General features: G+C 43.0%; 2 protein-coding genes across 2 annotated transcripts in view; one reads left to right on the top strand and one right to left on the bottom strand.

Annotated features, from left to right (window-relative positions):
• LOC128684795 (vitelline membrane outer layer protein 1) overlaps window positions 1–5778 on the top strand; it is a 36648-nt gene extending 30870 nt beyond the window's left edge. The window contains exons 5-6 of the mRNA XM_053771073.2: window positions 3139–3318; window positions 5043–5778. Of these exons, the coding sequence (XP_053627048.2) occupies window positions 3139–3318; window positions 5043–5146 (284 nt within the window). The 3' untranslated portion in view covers window positions 5147–5778. The remainder of the gene's footprint in view (window positions 1–3138; window positions 3319–5042) is intronic.
• The window catches only part of ApepP (Aminopeptidase P), a 352561-nt gene that overhangs the window by 195720 nt on the left and 141777 nt on the right, over window positions 1–15064 (bottom strand). The gene's annotated exons all lie outside the window — the stretch shown is intronic.

Raw genomic sequence — 15064 nt, 5'->3', positions numbered from 1 at the left:
ACTGTGTATGTTAGGCCCATACTGGAGTATGCAGCACCAGTCTGGAACCCACACCTGGTCAAGCAAGTCAAGAAGTTAGAGAAAGTACAAAGGTTTGCAACAAGGCTAGTCCCAGAGCTCAGGGGAATGTCGTACGAGGAAAGTTTGAGGGAAATCGGACTGATGACACTGGAGGACGGAAGGGTCAGGGGAGACATGATAACGACATACAAGATTCTGCAGGGAATAGACAAGGTGGACAGAGATAGGATGTTCCAGAGAGAGGACACATAAACAAGGGGTCACAACTGGAAGCTGAAGACTCAGACGAGTCACAGGGACGATAGGAAGTATTTCTTCAGTCATAGAGTCGTCAGGAAGTGGAATAGCCTAGCAAGTGAAGTAGTGGAGGCAGGAACTATACATAATTTTAAGAAGAGGTATGACAAAGCTCAGGAAGCAGAGAGGGAGAGGACCTAGTAGCGATCAGTGAAGAGGCGGGGCCAGGAGCTGAGTCTCAACTCCTGCAACCGAAATTAGGTGAGTACAATTAGGTGAGTACACATGTAAGCATATACAAAATAAAAATTAGATGGAAGAAGTATTTAAATGAAACTATTATAAATTGTATAAATATACATATATATAAACACTGATCTCTGGCTGAAGGAGACTCGAACCTACGAGTCTGCTTCAGCCAGAGATCAGTATTTGTGTATATTTCGCCTGCTCTTGCTAATTTCTTGTATATATATATACATACATATATATATATATATATATATATATATATATATATATATATATATATATATATATTTATATATATATATGTCGTGCCGAATAGGCAGAACTTGCGATCTTGGCTTAAATAGCAAGGCTCATCTTGCCATATAGGACAAGCGAAAATTTATGTATGCAATAATTTCGCTAAAATCATTCTGAACCTAACGAAAAAAAAAATTCACTGTGTTTGTTTAGTATTAAATTATTGTAAACAAATCTAAAATATATTTAGTTGGGTTAGGCTAAAATAAATTGTTCTTGTTATAATAAGGTAAGTTTTCTAAGATTCTTTTGGAGCAAAATTTATTTTTTTACATTAACATTAATGAAAAAAATATATCTTTGAACGTATAAGAGAAAATTTTAGAAAGAACTTAATTTTAAATGAGTTCCTGCTAATTGACCAGTTTAACATATTCGGCACGACATATATATATATATATATATATATATATATATATATATATATATATATATATATATATATATATATATATATATATATATATGCAATAAGATCACAGTAAACAGGTGATTTCAGAATATGCAAAACAACCACTCTGAAAGAATAGAGAAATTCCAATCGCTTTCGTGACTACTCACATTATCAAGGAACTATGAAAGTAAAGCATCCAAGGAGGTGCCGGCCAGACCCCTTATATAGCTTCCTTGGATGCTTTACTTTCATAGTTCCTTGATAATGTGAGTAGTCACGAAAGCGCTTGGAATTTCTCTATTCTTTCAGAGTGGTTGTTTTGCATATATATATATATATATATATATATATATATATATATATATATATATATATATATATATATATATATATATATATATATATATATATATAGGTTATTCTAGATTATCCTAGGCTAGATGTACACACGCTAAGTCATGTTTCTGCTATAACAATCGTTGCACACTATTATTCTAATGTCTACAAAGCTTATAGGTCTTTTGCGTGTTAGCTGTACTCACCTAGTTGTGGTTGCAGGGGTCGATTCACAGCTCCTGGCTCCTGTGTGTACTCACTTAACTGTGGTTGTGTTTGTGTGTGTGTGTGTGTGTGTGTGTGTGTGTGTGTGTGTGTGTGTGTGTGTGTGTGTGTGTGTGTGTGTGTGTGTGTGTGTGTGTGTGTACGTACTCACCTATTTGTGGTTTTAGGGGTCGATCCATAGCTCCTGGTCCCACCTCTTCACTATCGCTACTAGGTCCTCTCTCTCCCTGCTCCATGATGTTTATCATACCTCATCTTAAAACTGTGTATGGTTCTTGCCTCCACTACATCACTTGCCAGACTATTCCACTTCCTGACAACTCTGTGACTGAAGAAACACTTTCTAACATCCCTTTGATTCATCTGAGTCTTCAACTTCCAATTGTGACCTCTTGTTTCTGTGTCCCATCTCTGGAACCTCTTGTTTCTGTCCACCTTATATATTCCTCGCAGTATTTTGTATGTCGTTATCATGTCTCCCCTGACCCTCCTGTCCTCCAGTGTCGTCAGGCAGATTTCCCTTAACCTTTCTTCGTAAGACATTTCCCTTAGCTCTGGAACTAGCCTTGTTGCAAACCTTTGCACTTTCTCTAATTTCTTGACGTGCTTGACCAGGTGTGGGTTCCAAACTGGTGCTGCAGACTCCAGTATGGGCCCGACGTACACGGTGTACAGAGTCTTGAACGATTCCTTACTGACGTACCGGAACGCTATTCTCTGGTTTGCCAGGCGCCCATATGCTGCAGCAGTTATCTTGTTGATGTGTGCTTCCGGAGACGTGCTGGGTATTATAGTCACCTGAAGAGTGAGGTTTGCAGTCTTTGGCCGCCTAGGCTATACTTTTTCTGCGGTCTTCTTTGCCCTTCCTCGATCTTCATGACTTTGCATTTGGCAGGGTTAAATTCAAGTAGCCAGTTGCTGGACCACGCGTCCAGCCTGTCCAGGTGTGTTTGTGTGTGTGTGTGTGTGTGTGTGTGTGTGTGTGTGTATTAGGCAGTTGCCAAAGGCACTTTTGGATAAACACTTTTCCTATTTTGTGTGTGTGTGAGCATTAGTTATCAGTTATCAAAAGCGTTTGTCTATAGACACTTCTCCCGTTTTTTTTTTTTTAGTTTGTTAGTTACCATATGTCAAAGGCGCTTGTAGATAGACACTTAGCCTGTTTGTATTTTGTGGTGCGTGTGTGTGCACGCTTGTGTGAATGCATGTTAGTTACCAGTTATCAAAGGCACTTGTCGATAGTCATGTAACTATTTTTTTGTCTATCAGTTTACACTGATAATAATACGCTCGATGTATTCAGTTGTCTGAAATACTTAGAAACTATTTAAAATATAATAATTCACATAATTACGTTCATAAACGTTTATTCACAGGCAAAAGAGAATGCAACAAAGGCTTCTTTAAGGCAATCAGAATGAGGATTGAGAATGCTCAAGGAAGAGGCGACGACACAGCCGCTAACGACCTAGAAATGCAGTGCCAGAACGGAGAAACATACAATGGTGGCGGAACCGGTTGGGGTTCCTGGAGCGACTGGAGGTACTGTCCTAGTGGTAAGTATCTACTGCCCACGACACTGTCCCAGAGGAAAGTAGCAACTATCCACAACATTATCCTAGTAGTAAGTATTTACTGTGCGCAACACTGTCCTGGTAGTGAGCAGGTATTCCATCATAATGTGTTTTAAGCCACACACCAACCACAAGACTGCCCTGGTAGTAAGTAGCTACTGTCATAATCTGCTGTGTTTCACTCCGTTAATAACACTGTCCTGGTGGTATTATCCAGGCACCTTAGGACTATAATTTCAAACTCATTCGTCATGGTTTCAAATCCCACCCGTTCCGTGGTCTATAATTTCAAAACTTGTGGACAAACCAAACAAAAACCACTTAAATTTTTTTCTCATGTTATTTAGCGCCAATACTCGGGAGTTTGTTCCACTGGTCCACAACTCTATTACCAAACCAATGCTTTCCTATATCCTCTCTGAACCTAAATTTTTCCAACTTGAAACCATTGCTGCGAGTCCTATCTTGGTAAGATATTTTTAGCACGACTCACGAAATCGTAATGACACGATTGCAAACAAACCATACCACGGGTGGGATTTGAACCCGCGGTCAGAGGGGACTTGAGCTAGAGTTCGTCACGGCCGCGCTAGCTGGAGATTCGTCTGTAAAAACTTGCATTTGTGGTCACAGTGGTGCCTATGCTAACCTTCCTATGGTGTAGAAATGTACCTAGTTGGACGAATTTTATTGTGGCTAGCTGGTCCAGTGGCTAACGCGACGGTCTGGAATTTTGAGACTTTCTGACCGCGGGTTCAAATCCCGCCCGTGGTATGGTTTATTTTTAGCACGCTATTTACATTCCCTTTATTTATTCCTGTTTTCCATTTATACACCTCAATCACATTTCCCCTGAATCTGCACTCTCTGGAAAGGCGAGAGTGCAGATTCAGGGCCCTCAATCTATCCTTATAGGGAAGAGTTCTGATACATGGGATCAATTTTGTCATCGTCCTGTAACACGGTGACCAGAAGTGCGCAGTATAATGTAAATGAGGCTTAACCAAAGATATATAGAGTTGAACAACCTGAGGACTCCTGTTATTTATACTTCTGTTATCCCATCAATTCTTACACACAAATTGCAGGAAAAATCATCAAAATTTCCCACATTAAGTATAATATGCAATATATTTGGAATCCAGGTTCTGGTATATTTATAAACTGAATAATTTTCAGATCTTCACTGTAGATAACAGCCTAATGCGAAGAAAAAACAATTTCTTATGATGAAACAAATAATCTAAATTAGTTTTAAGGATATTTTTTCATTTATCTTTAACACACATCGGTGATCCATGAAAGTCTCTTGTATTGTCACATTTTCAACTGCAATTAATTTGCATATTGACATTATCCAGTTGTTTATAAATTGTTTGTTTTGTACACGAGATGATGTGCAGTCTAGATACCAAATGTTAATCTAAAATAAAATTAACATAAACTATTGTCTTTTTTTATAATTTGTGTAAGGAATAATGGGGACTGAACTGGTGGTCCTGGGTTTGCGAATCCATAATTGTACCGTCGTTATCAGTGCCACCTCTCTCCCCCCTCCCCAATATAATCCTTTTATGTTAGTTTTACGATACGATAAAAGTCATTTAAATATTATGTAATATTTAATTCAGTTTAATAGGCTGAGATTTTCAGAGAACACATAATTATTCATTTATTAATGAATCGTGTCTGTTGACTCTTTTCAGGTGAAGTGATCTGTGGCTTACAGACCCGGGTTGAGGCAGCACAGGGTGATGGTGATGACACTGCTCTTAATGATGCTATATTCGCCTGCTGCCGACCATCATAATGCCACAGTCGTCTCCTAATGATTTCCTGAAGAAGACCCTTAAGATCATAAGAGTAAGCCATACCACGGGCGGGGCTTGAACTCTTGTTGAATGAATTTTATTGTATCCAGCTGGCCCAGTGGCTAACGCGCCAGTCTGGAGTTTTACGACTCTCTGACCGCGGGTTCAAACCCCACCTGTGGTATGGTTCACTTTCAGTTGTGTCACTGCGATTTTGTGAATCAGTCTTAAGAGTATTTTTCCTGCACATATTACGATCATTACAACAGAGGGAGTGATGCCATGATGTTCTACCGAATAGGTTTAAGAAAGAATATATTTCAGGATACTCTATTGGAAATATAAACACATATGCCGTATAATGTGATCCTTTATTGACAACGTTTCACGAAACGTTGTCAGTAAAGGATCACATTATACTGCATATGTGTTTATATTTCCATTGTATCGGTATTTTATACCATTTGTTTCCAGGATGTTCTATTGTTGACTATGTGGCGTGATTCTTTTATAATGAACACTGAAATGTTTAATGAGGAAGGGGAATCCCTGTGTAAACATTAGCATCAAGGTAAATTAAGGCACCCACAAACTTTATAATGAAAACAATGTAATAAAAAGAATACTTGAATTTATGTTTTAGACCCTGGCAGACATTTCAAAACCTGGCGAGTGTGTACCCTTGACGTATTATGTTATCAACCCCGTAACTCTATGTAAAGATGGGGAAAAAAAAAGCTTTCGAAAAATAATGTCCAAGATAAAGACGGATAAAGAATAATTTTTTTGTTCTTGACACGGTTATACCATGTTGAAGTTAAAAAGTCTTGTCACTTATCAAAAATTGTTGATTTTGTAGTTTGTCAAGTAAAATGAAAAACAAGGAAGAAGGTCATATGTTTATTCCTAGAAGTGTATATAAATTTTTTTAAATTTAATACATCTCTCAATGTAATATTATGCTTAGAAAAAGATAAAGACAAATTAATAATTCAATACATTTAAAAAAAGATTAATATTGCTAGTAACAAAACAAATTTAAGTATAGACCGACTGTAGTGGTTTAATAAAGATCACTCTAGTGGTTTAATAAAGGTCACTAGTGGTTTAATAAGGGTCACTAGTGGTTTAATAAAGGTCGCTACCAGTGGTGTAATAAATGTCAATAATAGTTTAATAAAGGTCACTCTAGTGGTTTTCGTGACATTTCTGAGAGATTAACCTTCCCTGAAAATCATTACCGCGTCCGTGTCTACACTGACGTGGTAGTGAACACTTCAAGGACGTCCCAACTTATTTTTATCAAAGGACTAGTAGATACGACGATGAATAAGTCACAACACTGCCTCATACATTAACTATGTTAGACTGGGTTGAGTTCCAGCTCCTGAGTCTCTTGAGGGTGATGATAAGCAGCACCTGTGTCTCTTGAGATTATTAATAGATCTTGGGCCTTTTGAGAATGGTTAAAAAAACAAGGTTTATATAATCTTTTTGAGAGTGTTAAGCACAATTGCTGGACATATGGTGATAAACTAACGTTTCCGGCCTCCATGGAAGGGTTGAATTATAGCTCCTGTACGTTTTTTGAACGGAATGGCTCGAAGCGTTTTGAATTATAGCTCCTAAGCCTCTAGTTCATGTCTCTTCATATGTTGATGATGATAATATGAAGAGCTTTATCTAGAAAAACCTAATATCTTATGTCATATACATTACTGTTTGTTGCTACTTCGTTCCTAATAGTCTTCATAACTATCTGACTTGTATCTTTATCCACTAAACAAGATCCCCTCAGGAAATGGATGGGGTTCGAATTTATTGTAAGGTAGTCCTGAAACTTCGAAGTCAGCGATCGTAGCTGCTGGATCACGACGACCATATTAATATTCTCTCACCTAGGTGTATTGATGTACTAGGTGTAGTTCATGTTGCTTCAGTGCCACTGTCGATAATGACACTAAGGTAACATGACCTACAGTACATCTAGTCGCTGGTCATGTTGGTGTGGGATTCATCCATAAAAACTAATCAGTGGTAGCATAGGTGGACCATTCTAACCCATCTAATATATATATATAAACCTATGCGGAAGACTCATACTATATCCGTCGTTATCTAGTAACTACAAACCTTGATTTGGCAGTTTTAGGACTGCCTTTCCGCGGATTCGAACCCCAGCTTAGCAACAAATGGAAAAGCATATGAGAGAAGGTACAACGGTTTTTCTATTTAAATCTGTCCATATTATCTCGTCAGCTACACCAAGGACAAGTGACACAGGCTTGGTCTTCCCATATCCGTCGAAGGGTTTTTCCCTCAAGTATGGTAATGTACATATGCTTTGCGTTGTTGACGTTATTAAGAAGATTTCCAAGTTACTAAAAATCCCCGATGTACGCATCTTCTGGGAAAAACACACACACACACACACTCACACACACACACACACACACACACACACACACACACACACACACACACACACACACACACACACACACACTCACACACACACACACACACACACACACACACACTCACACTCACACACACACACGCACACTCACACACACACACACGCACACTCACACACACACACACAAGCACACTCACACACACATACACACACACAAACACACACACACTCACACACACACACACACACACACACACACACACACTCACACACACACACACACACTCACACACTCACACACACAAGCACACACACACACACACACACACAAACACACACACACACACACACACACACACAAACACACACACACACACACACACACGTGCACACTCACACACACGCACACTCACACACACAGACTCTCTGTCACACACACACACACACACACACACACACACACACACACACTCACAATGAGCATAGGGGCCATAGCTAGGGAAGGGACTGAAGGAACACTCCACGGGAAGGAACTAAAACACCTCAGAGGATGCAATGGGAGTCACAGTGGGAGGTGGAAAGGGAGAGATCAGTTTTTGTCTATGGGCTAGACGAAGCTAAAGGGGAAACTTATGATGAAAGAAAGCAGGAGGAGAAAAAAGCGATTGAAAGTATCATGAAGGTGATAGGCGAGGGAGACATGACCCAGGTGGCAAATTTTCAGAGAATCGGGTGGTTCACAAAGAAAAGGAATCGGCCTCTCAAAGTAATTTTCAAGGCAGAATCAACCCGAACCATGATCCTGCAGGAGAAAGCACGGCTGAGAGGCAAACAGGAGTTCATGAGTGTGTACCTCGATCGAGACAGAACACAGGAGGAAAGGATGATACTGAAAGAGAGAGCAGAATAACCCAGGAACAAGTGGAAGGACAAGCACACCCTCCAGAAACACCTGCAGAAGGACTCCAGCCACGACACCCCCAAGGCAACTGAACAATCCAAACCAACCATCACACACCGATCCCTCTGTTCCCACCCCCCACACCACGAACCCTACCCCAACAGCAACCCCCTATGGGAGCTCTTCCTCCACCTCCACTTCAACCCCCGACAGGCCCCCACCAGGGCTCCTGCTCTCCCAACCCCAGCATTCCCCCAGGACCACAGTTACAGTATTAGAACAGAAGTTGAAGGTTTGGTACACAAATGCGGATGGATTAACGAATAAACATGAGGAATGGCAAGAAAGAATCAATGAGAAGTCCCCAGACATCATAGCAGTTACAGAAACAAAACTTTCAGAGACAATAACAGATGCAATCTTTCCACTAGGATACCAGATCATGAGGAAAGATAGAAGGGGCAGAGTGGGAGGAGGGGTTGCTCTGCTCGTAAAAATCCGATGGAAATTCGAGAAAATGGGAGGCATAGACGAGACAGGAGAAAGAGACTACATAGTAGGTACACTTCAGTCTGGGGAGCACAAGGTGGTCATTGCAGTGTTGTATAATCCACCACAGAACTGCAGGAGGCCAAGAGAGGAATATGAAGAGAGCAACAGAGCAATGGTGGACACACTCGCTGAGGTGGCAAAAAGAGCTCACTCCAGCAGAGCAAAGTTGCTGGTTATGGAGGATTTCAACCACAGGGAGATTGACTGGGAAAACCTGGAGCCACATGGGCGTCCTGAAACATGGAGAGCCAAGATGTTGGATGTGGTGCTGGAAAACCTCATGCACCAACATGTTAAGGACACTACCAGAGTGAGAGGGGAGGATGAACCAGCAAGATTGGACCTTGTGTTCACCCTGGGCAGTTCAGATATTGAGGACATCACATATGAGAGTCCCCTAAAAGCTAGTGACCATGTGGTTCTGTGCTTTGAATACATAGTAGAGTTGCAAATGGAGAGAGTAACAGGAGTTGAATGGGAAAAGCCTGACTATAAAAGAGGGGACTACAAATCGAACACAAAGAGTAGTGGTCAACAGAGTTAAATCGGAGGCTGCCATAGTGAAGAGCTCTGTTCCACAAGGCACAGTACTCGCCCCCATCTTATTCCTTATCCTCATATCAGACATAAACAGAGATATACACCACAGCACCGTATCATCCTTTGCGGATGATACTAGGATCTGCATGAGGCTGTCATCTGCTGAGGACGCGGTTAACCTCCAAGAAGATATAAACAAAGTTTTCCAGTGGGCAACGGTAAACAATATGATGTTCAATGAGGACAAATTCCAACTACTCCGTTATGGAAAACTGGAGGAGATAATAACTAGAACAGAGTATACTACTGACTCCAGCCATACAATAGAGCGGAAAAATAATGTAAGGGACCTGGGAGTAGTAATGTCTGAGGATCTCACTTTCAAGGATCACAACAGTGCCACGATCGCACGTGCAAAGAAAATGATAGGATGGATAATGAGAACTTTCAAACCGAGAGATGCAAAGCCCATGATGATCTTTTTCAAATCACTTGTTCTCTCTAGGCTGGAATACTGCTGTACATTAACATCTCCATACAAAGCAGGTGAAATCGCAGATCTAGAGAGTGTACAGAGATCCTTTACTGCACGTATAAGTTCTGTCAAGCACCTTAACTACTGGGAACGCTTGGAAGCACTTGACTTGTACTCGTTGGAACGCAGGAGGGAGAGATATATCATAATCTACACTTGGAAAATCTTGGAAGGAATGGTCCCAAATCTGCACACAGAAATCACTCCCTACGAAAGTAAAAGACTGGGCAGGCGATGCAAAATGCCTCCAATAAAAAGTAGGGGCGCCATTGGTACACTAAGAGAAAACACCATAAGTGTCCGGGGCCCAAAACTGTTCAACAGCCTCCCATCAAGCATTAGGGGAATTGCCAATAAACCCCTGGCTGCCTTCAAGAGAGAGCTGGACAGATACCTAAAGTCAGTGCCGGATCAGCCGGGCTGTGGCTCGTACGTCGGACTGCGTGCGGCCAGCAGTAACAGCCTAGTTGATCAGGCCCTGATCCATCGGGAGGCCTGGTCATGGACCGGGCCGCGGGGGCGTTGATCCCCGGAATAACCTCCAGGTAACCTCCAGGTAACCTCCAGGTACATAGGGTTGAGGAACTTCCTGCAGGAGGTTCCGTGGGACAGAGAACTGGCAGGAAAGTCAGTAAATGAAATGATGGAATATGTAACAACAAAATGCAAGGAGGCAGTGGAAAGGTTTATTCCCAAGGGCAACAGAAACAATGGGAAGACCAGAACGAGCCCCTGGTATACCCAACGGTGTAAGGAGGCAAAAACGAAGTGCAATAGAGAATGGAAAAAGTACAGAAGGCAGAGAACACACGAAAATAGGGAGATCAGTCGCAGAGCCAGGAACGAGTATGCACTGGTAAGGAGGGAGGCCCAGCTACAGTATGAAAATAACATAGCATCGAAAATCAACACTGACGCGAAACTGTTGTATAGCCACATCAGGAGGAATACAACAGTCAAAGACCAGGTGATCAGACTGAGGACAGAAGGTGGAGAACTCACAAGAAATGATCAGGAGGTATGTGAGGAGCTAAACAGGAGATTTAAGGAAGTTTTTACAGTATAGACAGGAAGGGCTTTGGGAAGACAGCACAGAAGGGAACATCAAGAGGGAATATACCAACAAGTGTTGGATGACATACGAACAACCGAGGAGGAGGTACAGAAGCTAAGTGACCTTGATACCTCAAAGGCGATGGGACCGGACAACATCTCTCCATGGGTCCTTAGAGAAGGAGCAGAGATGCTGTGCGTGCCCCTAACCACAATATTCAACACATCCCTTGAAACTGGGTAACTACCTGAGAAATGGAAGACAGCAAATGTAGTCCCTATATTTAAGAAAGGAAACAGAAATGAGGCACTAAACTACAGACCTGTGTCTCTGATGTGTATTGTGTGCAAAGTCATGGAGAAGATTATCAGGAGGAGAGTGGTGGAACACCTGGAACGGAACAAGATTATAAATGAAAACCAGCATGGGTTCATGGAAGGCAAATCCTGTGTCACAAACCTTCTGGAGTTTTATGACAAGGTAACAGAAGTAAGACACGAGAAAGAGGGGTGGGTTGATTGCGTTTTCCTAGACTGCAGGAAGACCTTTGACACAGTTCCCCACTAGAGATTAGTGCAGAAGCTGGAGGATCAGGCGCATATAACAGGGAGGGCACTGCAATGGATCAGGGAATACCTGACAGGGAGGCAACAACGAGTCATGGTACGTGAAGAGGTATCACAGTGGGCGCCTGTGACGAGCGGGGTCCCACAGGGGTCAGTTCTAGTACCAGTGCTATTTTTGATATATGTGAACGACATGATGGAAGGAATAGACTCTGAAGTGTCCCTATTCGCAGATGATGTGAAGTTGATGAGAAGAATTAAATCGGATGAGGATGAGGCAGCACTGCAAAGAGACCTGGACAGGCTGGACATGTGGTCCAGAAACTGGCTTCTCGAATTCAACCCTGCCAAATGCAAAGTCATGAAGATTGGGGAGGGGCAAAGAAGACCGCAGAGTATAGGCTAGGTGGACAAAGACTACAGACCTCACTCAGGGAGAAAAAACTTGGGGTGACCATAACACCGAGTACGTCACCGGAGGCACACATCAACCAAATAACTGCTGCAGCGTACGGGCGCCTGGCAAACCTTGAGAATAGCGTTCCGATACCTTAATAAGGAATCGTTTAAGATACTGTACACTGTGTATGTTAGGCCCATACTGTAGTATGCAGCACTAGTCTGGAACCCACACTTGGTCAAGCACGTCAAGAAGTTAGAGAAAGTACAAAGGTTTGCAACAAGGCTAGTCCCAGAACTCAGGGGAATGTCGTACGAGGAAAGGTTGAGGGAAATCGGACAAACGACACTGGAGGACGGAAGGGTCAGGGGAGACATGATAACGACATACAAGATACTGCGGGGAATAGACAAGGTGGACAGAGATAGGATGTTCCAGAGAGGGGACACAGAAACAAGGGGTCACAACTGGAAGCTGAAGACTCAGACGAGTCACAGGGACGTTAGGAAGTATTTCTTCAGTCATAGAGTCGTCAGGAAGTGGAATAGCCTAGCAAGTGAAGTAGTGGAGGCAGGAACCATACATAATTTTAAGAAGAGGTATGACAAAGCTCAGGAAGCAGAGAGGGAGAGGACCCAGTAGCGATCAGTGAAGAGGCGGGGCCAGGAGATGAGTCTCGACCCCTGCAACCACAATTAGGTGAGTACAATTAGGTGAGTACACACACACACACATTCACACACACACACACATGCACCCACACTCACCCACACATACACACACACACTCACACACACACACACACACACACACACACGCACACACACATTCACACACACACACACACACACACACACTCACACACACACACACACACACACACACACACACACACACTCACACACACACACACACACACACATTCACACACACACACACACACACACACACACACACACACACACACACACACACACTCACACACACTATCTCTACCCCTCCAATAACCATCCTCCCCCTCCCCCACAACCATCCATCCCCTCTCCTCCTAACCATCTATTCCCCTCCCCCTAACCAGGATGAGGACAAGGGGGTCCAAGGATGAATCTGGGAGGGAGGAATGGGAGGTAGAGCTCAAAAAAAGGGAGGAAGACTGGGGAAGGAGACTAGATGAGCTGGAAAGGAAGATGGAAGAGAGGTTAGCAGCAGAATGCAGAAGGTGGAAGCAACAGGCCACAGCAGCAGAAATCAAGATAGAGAGATTAGAAGAGGAGCTGAGACATCTGAAACAGCACAGAGACAAAGATATTACAGAAGTAGCATCGGCAATAGCTACATCAAACACAGACAATAGGTCTGAAGGAAGCATGGAAACTAAACTGAATGCAGAGGTCCTGTCAAACCCACATGGGGCCAAAACAAAGACAGGGAGAACACTAGTACAGAATGAGAGGTTGGAAGACATTGAAGGAACTAGGACATGTGCAAGGACCTTACCAGATACCTGTGAGGGCCAGGAGCAGGTGAGCAGGAAATACAAACCAAGAAGCATAGGGGCCATAACTAGGGAAGGGACTGAAGGAAGGAACACTCCACGGGAAGGAACTAAAACACATCAGAGGATGCAATGGGAGTCACAGTGGGAGGTGGAAAGGGAGAGATCCATGTTTGTCTATGGGCTAGACGAAGCTAAAGGGGAAACTTATGATGAAAGAAAGCAGGAGAAAAAAGCGGTTGAAGATATCATGAAGGTGATAGGCGAAGGGGACATGACCCAGGTGGCAAATTTTCGGAGAATCGGGTGGTTCACAAAGAAAAGGAATCGGCCTCTCAAAGTAATTTTCAAGGCAGAATCAACCCAAACCATGATCCTGCAGGAGAAAGCACGGCTGAGAGGCAAGCAGGAGTTCCGGAGTGTGTACCTCGATCGAGACAGAACACAGGACGAAAGGAAGACGATGAAAGAGAGAGTTCAAAAACGAAAGGAGAAATGGGAGGAAATGAAAAAGGAGAGCAGAATAACCCAGGATCAAATGGAAGGACAATCACACCCCCCAGAAACACCTGCAGAAGGACTCCAGCCAGGACACCCCCAAGACAACTGAACAATCCAAACCAACCATCACACACCGATCCCTCTGTTTCCACCCCCCTGCACGACAGTTACAGTATTAGAACAGAAGTTGAAGGTTTGGTACAGAAATGCAGATGGATTAACAAATAAACATGAGTAATGGCAAGAAAGAATCAATGAGAAGTCCCCAGACATCATAGCAGTTACAGAAACAAAACTCATGGAGACAATAACAGATGCAATCTTCCCACCAGGATACCAGATCATGAGGAAGGATAGAAGGGGCAGGGGGGGGGGGAGGTGGGGTTGCTCTGCTCATAAAAAACAGATGGAAATTCGAGAAAATGGAAGGCATATATGAGACGCTAGAAAGAGACTACATAGCAGGTACACTTCAGTCTGGGGAACACAAAGGTCATAGCAGTGATGTATAATCCACCACAGAACTGCAGGAGGCCAAGAGAGGAATATGAAGAGAGCAACAGAGCAATGGTGGACACACTTGCTGAGGTGGCAAGAAGAGCTCACTCCAGCAGAGCAAAGTTGCTGGTTATGGGGGATTTCAACCACAGGGAGATTGACTGGGAAAACCTGGAGCCACATGGGGGTCCCGAAACATGGAGAGCCAGGATGTTGGACGTGGTGCTGGAAAATCTCATGCACCAACATGTTAAGGACACTACCAGAGTGAGAGGGGAGGATGAACCAGCAAGATTGGACCTTGTGTTCACCCTGGGCAGCTCAGACATTGAGGACATCAAGTATGAGAGTCCCCTAGGAGCTAGCGACCATGTGGTTCTGTGCTTTGAATACATAGTAGAGCTGCAAGTGGAGAGAATAACAGGAGTTGAATGGGAAAAGCCTGACTATAAAAGA

The sequence above is a fragment of the Cherax quadricarinatus genome, chromosome 5 (genome assembly GCF_038502225.1).
Source record: "Cherax quadricarinatus isolate ZL_2023a chromosome 5, ASM3850222v1, whole genome shotgun sequence".
Lineage (NCBI taxonomy): Eukaryota > Metazoa > Arthropoda > Malacostraca > Decapoda > Parastacidae > Cherax > Cherax quadricarinatus.
The sequence above is the reverse complement of the archived record's forward strand: the minus strand, read 5'-3'. Positions and strand labels throughout refer to the sequence as shown.